We start from the raw sequence: 12,408 nt of genomic DNA, 5'->3' as shown, positions 1-12,408 counted from the left end.
TGATGACTTATGTCACTGATGATAATTAATTGTATTTACAGTACATATACAGCAGATATGTATATGCAGATGAATGGAATTAACTAATGGCGTCCCTGCTGCTTTCTCTCTCCACACACACACACACACACACACACACACACACACACGTACAGACCCATGTATAATGATGATAATTAATTGTGTATTTACAGTACACATACAGCAGATATGTATATGCAGATGATGAAATTAACTGATGGCGTTCCTACTGCTTTCTCTCTCTCCACACACACACACACACACACACACGCACACACGCACACACGCACACACGTACAAACCCATGTGTAAGTGTGTGTGTGTGTGGTTTTTCCTAACAGAGAGTGGCTCCAGAGAAAAAACAAGATGCTTGTCTCTGTAACATTCATGCTCAACTGCTGAAGCGTCTGTCAAAAGCGGTAATACTAAAGAGACCGCTTTAACAGGCAGAGGAGCGCCTAGAGAAGGGTTGTAAAACCCTTTGGAGAGAAATGACCATTAAACAGCTACCACACACGTCAGGTCAGTTCGCTTACTGAAGAATGCTTCCGCAATGGAAGCAACAGAACCTGGAAATTACTGTTCTGGGAAGTGGAAATAGTTTGGAATAGAGACTGTGATGTACCCCAAGATACAGTAGCGGTTAGAGAAAGGTTGTGAACTTTATGGAGGGTAGAACTTTTTCTTGATGACATAGGCAACCACGCTTTCATACCCGTAGGATGCCGGAAAATTAAAATAATAGCATGGTGGCTCCACTGGTGTGAGAGTAACCGAATGGAAGGGGGCCATACCCAATGCTGATGTTGCAAAAAATTTTTGAAATATATATGCACATACACACACACATATATATATATATATATATATATATATATATATAGAGAGAGAGAGAGAGAGAGAGAGAGAGAGAGAGAGAGAGAGAGAGAGAGAGAGAGAGAGAGAGCGAAAATGAAATGACTGTGTATGCATGTTTATATACATTCGGCCCTTTGATTATCATTATAACTATCATTACCATCATGACGCCTTACCATTAATATAATCATTTCCATCATGGCCAGACTAATCGCCATTACTATCAATGTCTTCATTTTTAGTTTATTAGCACTGTTGTTATCGTCATCATTACCATTCTATCTGCTTCATTACCATCACCAGTATCCAGTTTTATTATTATCTCATCATTATCAAGTTATTACCTTCATTTTTACGGTTACCGTTTCTATAAGAATTTCCAACGAATCATTATAACAAACACCATCTTAGAATTATTAACATTATATCAATTATTAAAACCATAACCATTATCAATATCACTGTAATAACCCTCATTATAAATACAATTAACAATAACTGTAAATGATAAAATTTCAGCTTACGTTGGATTTGCCTAGTGGGATCTTCCGCAAGAAACTATTATCATTATCATTATTATTATCATCAAGTCGTCATGATAACTACCACTTCATTATAATCATCATCAATATCATTCTTGCTGTTTCATTTTTTTAATGCTAGTGTATTCTTTGTTTTCCGAAAGAACTGGCAAATGAAAAAGAAAGAAAACAAGTAAAAAAATGCGCCGAAGATCACGTTTTCTGTACGCTACAGCGTATAATCAAGGCCACCGAAAATAGATCTACCTTTCCGTGGTCTTGGTACAGTGCTGCATGAGCCGCGGCTCATGAAACTTTAACCATTGCCCGGTGGTGGCATGTCCTACATCGCTGCCAGACGCACGATTATGTCTATCTTTAACCTTAAATAAAATCAATATTACTGAGACTAGAGGACTGCAGTTTGGTATGTTTGATGATTTGGGGGTGGATGATCAACATACCAATTTGCAGCTCTCCAGCCTCAGTAGTTTTTAAGATCTGAGTGCGGACAGAAAAAGTGCGGATAGAAAAATTGCGGACGGACAGACAATGCCGGCACAACATTTTTCTTCTACAGAAAACTAAAAAGTGGCGTGGCTCTCCAGACAAAATTATTATTATCACCGTCGTCGTCCTCATACTCTGCCATTTAACTACAACCATCATCAATATAATCCCTGTTGCTTTAGTTTTTGCTGTTGCTGTTTTCTGAAAGGACGGCCAAAGAAAGAACGAAAAAGTGGCGCGGATCCCCAGACAGCGCCTGTCTTTCTCTGATCCGCTTCCCACGTTTGCCCACGCTGATCAAATTGGCTGTCCACCTACTAACAGCTTGTTCCAGTTTGTTCCGACACTTGAGATCTGGTCTGTTTTCCGCGTTCTTAGGCAAAATACGCCTCGAGAAGGAAACAAATGGAAGAGGAAAAGCAAATAAGAGGAATACAAGACCCGCAGGAAGTTTCTCTCTCTCTCTCTCTCTCTCTCTCTCTCTCTCTCTCTCTCTCTTTGTTTCTTCCTTTTAGAGTTGTCTGATCTCTTCTGTCTCCATTACAGAATGTCTGGCAGGTATTTTCTTTTGGCTTTCGTTGCTTCTTAGCTTTACTGAAGGAAAGCTAAAGTCACTTTCTTTCTCGCTTTCTCTTGATATGTATGTATTTATAACGCCTTTCCCATCTGATATGAGTGGATCCAGCTTCTAGCCTACAAGTTCTCAGCGAGTCTTTGGAATGTAATTGGCTAGGTTTACGCCAAAAGGTTAAACTTGCTATGGAGTCGAATCCAGGAAATTTCGACAGCGTGGAAATCAATTATCCTACAGTTTATCGAGTGTTTCATTCCTTCCGCTGACATCTCTGGAATTCTCGTCCTGCCTCAGTTTTCCTGGAATCTTACAGTTTTACGTCGTTAGATTCTGTAACGTTTCGTACATTTGCAAAAGGCAATTATAACGTGCTCGGCAATTCCAAACGTCACCATTTTACTAAGGTTCAACTGAAAAGGAATGGAATATAGAATTTTGGCCAAAGGTTAAGGACTGGGACCTATGAGGTCATTCAGCTCTGAAAGGAAAATTGAGAGTAGAAAGGTTTTAAAGGTGTAACAAGATGAAAACCTCGCAGCTGCACACTATGAAACAGTTGTTAGGAGAGGGTGGAAAGTACGATGGAAGAAAGAAAATATGAACGGAGGTGTAGTAAAAGGAATGAAAGGGGTTGAAGCTAGGGGCCGAAGGGATGCTTGCAAAGAACCTTTAGTAATGCCTGCAGTGCACCGCATGAGATGCACCGACGGACCTAACCGCCAGCGGGGAAGTTTCAACTGAGCTTTGGAAAACCAAGCATGACTAGGTTCATGTGAAATGCAGAAAAAGGTGAAGAATCCTATTCATGGAATTTGAGAAAACGACCGGGTTCCTGTTCGGCTGGAATCTAGAATAAAAAGCGTTACTCCAATGTACTCGCAGATTCCTGAAGCATTCTGTTTAGTTTTTTTTTTTTTTTTTAACTAAAGACATTTCGCCCTTTTGGAAGCAGTCGACGGGAACTATCCCATTTAAAACCCAGGTCTATTTTTACAGCAGTAATTTTGCACACCTAACATAAAACCTTCCAATGTCTTACGGAAAATAATCGTTACAGCTAAAAACCATCTTTTCTTCAACTCTGTGAAAAAGAAAGCTGGTGAACAGATTCCCGCCAAGGGAAATGAAAGCCTAAATGTGCGTCCACACTACAATACAACATGCCGTAAACACACGTCGGCAACTTATTGCATACATATCAGAAACAGGTTGAAAAACGCGTCAACGACCGCACGCCGAGAACGATAATCGCATGAAGCACTGGTTAGGACTACCAATGAGTCGCTGACTTGTATTCAACCTGTTAATGATGTGTGAGAGATAAAGTTTAGACCATGTGTTAATGATTGCTTTACTGTAGCATGAACACCCTATTGTGTGTCATTAAGACAGCATACTACTGCACTTGTCATAACTCACCTAGATGGCAGATACTTCGTCCTAGCCAATGAGAAGACTCGAACTGAAGGATAAGACTCGAACTGACGGACAAATCAAGTTTCCCAAGCTGTATCGCGCTATCCTCTCGGCTACGAACAATGAATACTCGAGTTTGTGACAAGAGGATAGAGCAGATTTTTGCAAATGTTAAAACCCAACAAGCTCGAAGGTGGATGTTCAATGCCTTGAAGACGACTCAAACGGATGGACACAGTTACCCGAGGTAGTCCAACTATGATGTTAAATCGGTCACTTGAAATGCAACATCAGATGGCATCAGAATCTGCCCAATTCACATTTACAGTTTTAATTCGTTGTGTATACACGTATACGCATCGTGAAATTTTGTAGTTTCTCACACTCTTATATATTTGATTTCACTAACATACGGACCTTCTGTATGTGGATGACTAACTGGCAAGTTAATGGCCTTTACGGCTGGCTCTCTCTCTGGCTCTCTCTCTCTATATATATATATATATATATATATATATATATATATATATATATATATATATATATATATATATATACATACAGTTCCTCGTTGGGGAGTGGGTTCTGTTCTCAGCTAGCACTCTGCTGGCCATGAGTTCGAATCTCCGACCGACTAATGAAGAATGAGAGGAATTTATTTCTGGTGATAGAAATTCATTTCTCGCTATAATGTGGTTCGGATTCCACAATTAGCTGTAGGTCCCGTTGCTAGGTAACCAACTGGTCCTTAGCCAGGTAAAATAAATCTAATCCTTCGGGCCAGCCCTAGGAGAGCTGTCAATCAGCTCAGTGGTCTGGTTAAACTAAGATATACTTAACTTTTACACACACACACATATTACACACACACACACACACACACATATATATATATATATATATATATATATATATATATATATATATATATGTGTGTGTGTGTGTGTGTGTGTGTGTGTGTTTACTCATTTCCAATAATATTTCACTGCCGTGTAGGTTTGATCAGATATGAATACCTGCCCATTTCTAGGGTTTGTGGATGAATTCATCCACAGAATGTTATAGGATGAAGCCACATTAGACGGGAGAATGGGATCAACCTTCAATTGAATGTGTAACAGAAATAGGGCCTACTGTCTCTTTAAGAAGTTTATTATAGTAGTTAGATAGTTTAAGTACAATTTATCTTTATTCATTTCTTTTGCTTCATAATTATTATTATTATTACTATTATTATTATTATTATTATTAGTAGTAGTAGTAGTAGTAGTAGTAGTAGTAGTAGTAGTAGTAGTAACATTAAAATGATTATCAAGTGGTTTAGAGAAAATGAATGCTGAAATTAAGATAAATTCAGAGTAGAGAAATTTTTTTTTAATAAATTGTACCTTCCAATCAGATAAGTACCACCAACAGAAACACGTACATCAACACAAACACCCACGCATGTACTGTACAAACACACACACACACACACACACACACACACATACCAACATTCACAACATTACTCCAGATATTGATTTCCTCGCGGGAGACCTCGGTCATTGTGTGTCCTTTCGCCAGTAAGCGGGGGCGGGGTGGGGTGGGGTGGGGGGGCGGGTGATTTGAAGAAGATAAATCGCCCTGGCCTATATCCTCTCTGTCAGAGACGATTTGCTTTGGCGTATCGTCGATGAGTGTGATGACGTCATTCATTACTGCCGAGGAAAGGCTAAAGGCTATACGCAGCGTTAGGATTATCTGATATGGGAGGTATTCGAGGAATATGGCTCTCTCCTTTCCTCTACCCACATCCCCTCACCTACTAGAGAGAGAGAGAGAGAGAGAGAGAGAGAGAGAGAGAGAGAGAGAGATTTATAGTTACTAAAACTGGCGCCACAACGAGAGAGAGAGAGAGAGAGATTGATTTACAGTTACTTAAACTGACGTCACAACGAGAGAGAGAGAGAGAGAGAGAGAGAATCACATTTCCTAAAACTGGCGCCACAACGAGAGAGGAGAGAGGTTGATTTATAGTTACCTAAACTGACGTCACAACGAGAGAGAGAAAGAGAGAGAGAGAGAGAGAGAGATTCATAGTTCCTAAAACTGGCGCCACAACGAGAGAGAGAGAGAGAGAGAGAGAGAGAGAGAGATTCATAGTTCCTAAAACTGGCGCCACAACGAGAGAGAGAGAGAGAGAGAGAGAGAGAGATTCATAGTCTCAAAACTGGCGCCACAACGAGAGAGAGAGAGAGAGAGAGAGAGAGAGAGAGAGAGAGAGAGAGAGATTTATAATTACTAAAACTGGCGTCACAATGAGAACGAGAGAGAGAGACTGATTTATAGTTACTAAAACTGGCGTCACAACAAAAGAGAGATAGAGAGAGAGAGAGAGAAAGAGAGAGAGAGATCGACCGAATTATGGTTACTAAAACTGGCGTCAAAATCAGCAATAAATCTTGAAAGGCGAAATGACAACACCTTTCGTGCTCTGTTGTAAAGCAACCGTAATGAAATCTGCAGAAGGCGAGTTATAAATAGACAGTTACCAAGTACAACAGATTCGGGCCTTCGTGAGCTTTCCCCCCCCAACTATTCTTTTCTTGTCGACGAAGCTACAAATGTCTTCTTTGAAGTCTTCGCTGTTAACAATGGCTGCTTTTATTGTCGTTGCATTCTTGCTCCATACGCCTTTGTTACTGACGCCTCTGCTGCTCTGAAATGGAGGACTGCAGTATCTGCAAAAATACAAAACTGAGAAAAATGGTAGATCCTGCAGTTTGCCCTTGCCTTACTACTGATTTTGCAGATACTGCAAATAGGACCGCTTAAATACCCGTGGAAAGCATTGAAGAATCATTCTGAAACTGCAGCAACTTGTGTATTTTGTGTCTCACGAGCCCAATGGGTGGCACATCTCAATTTCGAAAAATTTTGCAGATACTGCAGTTTTCCATTTTAGGGCAGTCTGTTCCTCGCTACGGATGTCTTTACAAACATTAACAAATCACGTATGTTTAGTCCACCTTGGTTTTACGCCTTTCTGATCGTTGTGATTACTGTACGTCTTGAGGGAACATTCTTGTCATTTATGGTAACTGTTTTTCTTTTTCTCATTTTCTGTGGCTGTTTCACTGCGTCTTGTGAAAACTTCTATTCAAGTCATTTTCTTATTTATTACGATCGCCTTTAAATTACTTTTTCTTAAATCTTTTCCTCGTCAGCTTTTATTCACTGTAACTGCTTAAAACTGTATAAACATGTTTACTAGCCGCATTCATTATTCATTTTCTCTATCTTCGTAAAATCTATTCATTCCACCAGAGGCGAGTGATATTCACAAGAATTCCGCTCATTCATCGCATCGTGGCCCTACCAGACACGTTTCCACATCCAGAAATAGAAGAAAAATAGACATTAATTCTTCTCGCCCTATTCTTATCACGTTTAGAAAGCCGACCTGGTTATTCATTTTTTCTTCTCTCTCTCTCTCTCTCTCTCTCTCTCTCTCTCTTTTCTTTTTTTTCCCTCCAAACCCCAGACCCGACCTCCGGCGTTACATCACAAATGTCGTCTTATCTTATATTTTCTTTTTTCTTTTTATCTCCAGCTCGTCGGGTTGGGTATTTTCGCCCAATTTTTTCTATCTCTCGTTTTTGTTCTTATGCCTTTATTTTGTTCTGTTTTCTTACCATGTTTATTTCATTTTTCCTTTTTTTTAAAGATACCTTTTTTAATTTCATGTTCTAGGCCTTGGCGAACATTACATCACTATACCGTCTAATCTTATTCTTTTTAATATTTACACCAGTTCATATACTTTCCGACTCTCTCTCTCTCTCTCTCTCTCTCTCTTTAATATTTACACCAGTACTTTCCGACTTTCTCTCTCTCTCTCTCTCTCTCTCTCTCTCTCTCTCTCCTTTTACATGCCTAATTCGCCTTCTACATAAAAATGCAAGTAATGTGCTTAATTTTTCATCTTTACTTTTTCGTATTTTTACTCTTGTTTGCTCTACTCTCCTAACTACTTAAGTTATTTCGGAAAAGTCTTCTTATAATTTCATTTCAATTTTATATCCTTTTTCCTCTCTTATGGTTCTTCCAAACACAATCGCATAATGTGCTGCCGTTTTCCTTTTTTTATTATTCTCATTTTATATCTTTCATTAATCACTCCTTTTTCCTCTCTTATGGTCGTCCAAACACAATCGCACAATATGTTGTACGTTTCCCTTTTATTTTAATTTTAACGATTGTTCTCTTTCGTTTTTCCTTAATCCTTTACCGAAAATGTAGGTCTGCTATTCTACTGTCACTTCATTCGTCACTGTTTACTTCAATCAATATTTTGTTCTCTTGTCCTTCATATTTTCATGTGTATCTCGTAATTTCTTCTTTTTTTTTTTTCCATTTTCAGCCGTCTCGTTCATGCGAGCCAAATGTCACTCTCAGTGTAATCATTTTCTTAATTACCATTACAGCGTTTCTACGTTTTCATCATCATCATCATTATCTTCCTCATCATCACCAATAACCTGATCAACTCGATAACCACCAATATACTGTAAGCACTAATAGCTACAATTTCTGCTGATATTAGTAAACCTGCAAATGTATGTATGCAGGTGTGTGTGTGTGTGTGTGTGTGTGTGTGTGTGTGTGTGTGTGTGTGTGTGTGTGTGTGCGTGTATGTGTCATTGAAATCTTGTCTGTGGACGTTGATACATTTCCACGGTTATATCTATCGATTTGTTGATCTATCACTCAATCAATATATATATATATATATATATATATATATATATATATATATATATATATATATATATATATATATATGTATATATATATATATATACATACATACATGCATACATACATACATACATATATATGTATAATATACTGTAAAATGTAAATGTATATAAATATATATATATATATATATATATATATATATATATATATATATATATATATATAGTGAGAGAGAGAGAGAGAGAGAGAGAGAGAGAGAGAGAGAGAGAGAGAGAGAGAAGAGAGAGAGAATAAACTGAATATTAAAAGCCCACAATGAGCAAGAAGGAAGAGAAACAAAGGGGGAATTTTCCAAGAGAAGAATAACGGCACCCCCACCCCAAGTCCTGACCTTAGTTTAGGCTAAGAATAGTCTCTATGCCGATAACTTATTCCTTAATGGTCTCGTTAATCGCCGATGGTTTGGACAAGTAGGGATTCGCTAATCGTTATCTCCATTAATATCGATATTAATGTGCGTGTGTGTATGTGTGTGTGTGACTTATAACTAGGACAAAATAATAATGATACGACGGTCATTTATGTGACTTCATAGATGAGAGAGAGAGAGAGAGAGAGAGAGAGAGAGCGTAAGAAATACTTCTTTGATTGATCCTCAGTAATGGAGAGATGAGGGAGAATGTGTAGTGAGACGGAAATTTAAACCAAAATATGATTTCCCTTTTAAATCTTGAAAACTGTGTGCTACCTATTCCATGCAATTTCAGTCTCCATAGCTCACATTATTATTCTTATTATATTCAAAACAAGCGTACACATTTACGAAACAATCCAAACTATCATGGACTTTATATATATATATATATATATATATATATATATATATATATATATATATATATATATATATATATATTATATATATATATATATATTATATATATATATATAATGTGTGTGAACGAACCAAGTTGTGCCTCTAATAACTTGAAAAGTAAATCATCACTTAGTTGGTAGTTAGTAAACTGTCGTAGCTCGCAGCTGGGCTGAAGTAGATCAACGGGCCAACCACCTCGTTCCAGAAGACTGACTGAGAACCAAAGATTAACAGATATGTCAGTGTACGCATGTTGAATATGTTTACGTCCATCATTAATTTTTATCTGGATTATCAAAGACTAGCATCGTGTGCGACATACTGTACAAAAAAAAAAACATTATTTCGAGGATATATATTGATTTACCGAGAATGATTCGTAAGCGACAAATGCCTCCTGCAAAACACCCACTTGAAAAAAAAATGAAAACTTACATAAACAAGTAAAAAAATGCGCCGGACTTTCTTCGGCGCAATCGAGTTTTCTGCACAGCCGCTACAGCGTATAATCAAGGCCACCGAAAATAGATCTACCTTTCGGTAGTTTCGGTATAATGCTGCACGAGTCGCGACCCATGAAACTTTACCCACAGCCTGGTGGTGGCCTGTCCTATATTGTTGCCAGAAGCACGATTATGGCTAACTTTAACCTTAAATCGAATTAAAACTACTGAGGCTAGAGGGATGCAATTTGGTATGTTTGATGATTGGAGGATGGGTGATCAATATACCAATTTACAGCCCTCCAGCCTCAGTAGTTTTTAAGATCTGATGGCGGACAGAATAAAGTGCGGACGGACAAACAAAGCCGGCACAATAGTTTTACGGAAAACTAAAAAGTGAAAAAAAAAAAAAATCAAGCGATTAAGTGAAGCCAAGACGAAACAAATACTCAGTCTCAGTAGGATACTCACTGGAAACTTATCTCGAAAATGGCACAAAGTTTACTTCGGTCTACAGCCATAACTAAAATAACCCTTTACAACTATATCTAAAAATCATTTCCTCTTCACTTTGCCTCGTCGGTGCCGTCGTCGTATCTTCCTCCTAATGAGGTATCCCATTATCCACTATATCAGGAATGAAGTTTTAAAAATTGCGTTCTTTGTTATTCCGAATTTCTGTAATGCATTTGCAAGCTCAACGTTATCGTTTAGTTTTCCGCACTCTGAATAAGCTTGAGTCGCTGAATTTAGCCTCACTAACTCACAACGTATGAATTATATACATAAATTATATACTTATATATATACATATATATATATATATATATATATATATATATATATATATATATATATATATATATATATATGAAATTTGCTATCTAGTGGTACTTCAACAATGAAAACAAGAAAAAATTAGTCTAAATAATTTTATAATTTTATATACATTTCCAAATACATACTTATGTATCTCATTAAAAAAAAAAATATATATATATAATATAATATATATATATATATATATATATATATATATATATATATATATATATATAATATATATATATATATATATATATATATATATATATATATATATATATATATATATATATATATATATATATATATATCCTTCTGGTAGTCAGGTCGACAACGTGACCTCGTTCTGATTATGGGACCCAGGTTCGTTTCCCGCTACCAGACGTCATAATTCCTTCATATTTCTTGCACTTGGTTCTTAAGGCTTTGTAGTGACAAGCGTATCCAAAAAAGCGCGAAGAAGAATTCGGAGAAGTTACGAGGGCATTATGGCTATAATAAACATATATATATATATATATATATATATATATATATATATATATATATATATATATATATGAATGTATGTATGTATGTTATAATAACGAAGGGCAAATCAATTATTAGAGTGAGAAAAATCAAAATTAAAAATTATTACTCTTGCCTACTGGTTGTGGGAGTAAAAAAAAAAAAAAACCGGGTTGTTTCAAATGCCACCTAAAATACTAGCATTGGTAAATGACTTGCATGCCTTTACTTCTAAAGAAGCAGATCTGTACTGTATACTGTATATAATGCCCGTTCTTCCTTCTTCCTTTCCAGTTGTGGAGGACACCAACGGAGGGTGGTTCAAAGGACCCCTGGAGGAGCAGGACCTAGGCGTTTGGGGAAGTAGGTCTCTTCGACAACCTTGAAAAGCTTCCACCATCATCTCTACTCATCAAGCGCCCCCGGACCCCCTCACAAAAACAAAACAAAAAATAAACCAAAAAAAAAGCTGCGAATTTCCCCCAAAAATGCTACACGAGCGTATAAAAGCCACGAGCCGCCCCAACCAAATATATATATATATATAAATATATATATATATATATATATATATATATATATATATATATATATATATATATAAATGATCCTCTTTAAATGAATAGCTTCAATAGGCAATGTTAACCTCTGCATTCCAAGAATAAGAGATGGTCAGAATATCCTAACCCCTGCCCCGCGGATTTCGTCAGAGGATTCTTCATACTCCAAGAACTGAATAAGGGGGGGGGGGAAGAAAACGAAGAAGAAGAAGAAGAGTTGTCGATTTTGATGGAACTTAAAAAAAAAATAACTAAAAAAATACAAAAATGAAAAAGAAGAAAAAAATACTTTTACTCTCCGGAGCTAGAACTGTCTTCCTCATTAGTATTTTCCTCCCAGCCTGTTCAGCGTTCAGGTATTCTAGAAGGGGATGAATCTTTCCTACTAATCCCCCCCCTCTCCCCTCCTCCTTCCTCACTCCCCTCACCCCTACAATGAAGGCTGTAGATATCAAACATGCTAGCTCAGCAACACCGGCTGCTCTGTACCTCTGGAATTCCATTTTTTCTTTTTTATTTCCCGTTTTCTTTCAAGCTGCGGCTGGAC

The 12,408-nt window shown here is 37.2% G+C and overlaps 1 protein-coding gene across 4 annotated transcripts in view; it reads left to right on the top strand.

Annotated features, from left to right (window-relative positions):
• The window catches only part of LOC136832260 (uncharacterized), a 291,944-nt gene extending 280,124 nt beyond the window's left edge, over positions 1-11,820 (top strand). For 2 of the 4 annotated variants that reach the window (XM_067093125.1, XM_067093126.1), the window contains exon 4: positions 11,596-11,820. In XM_067093125.1, the coding sequence (XP_066949226.1) occupies positions 11,596-11,687 (92 nt within the window). In that variant the 3' untranslated portion in view covers positions 11,688-11,820. The remainder of the gene's footprint in view (positions 1-11,595) is intronic. The other 2 variants (XM_067093127.1, XM_067093128.1) reach the window with 1 other exon arrangement.
• Positions 11,821-12,408: the final 588 nt, after the last annotated feature.

The sequence above is a fragment of the Macrobrachium rosenbergii genome, chromosome 49 (assembly GCF_040412425.1).
Source record: "Macrobrachium rosenbergii isolate ZJJX-2024 chromosome 49, ASM4041242v1, whole genome shotgun sequence".
NCBI classification, from domain to species: Eukaryota; Metazoa; Arthropoda; class Malacostraca; order Decapoda; family Palaemonidae; genus Macrobrachium; species Macrobrachium rosenbergii.
The sequence above is the reverse complement of the archived record's forward strand: the minus strand, read 5'-3'. Positions and strand labels throughout refer to the sequence as shown.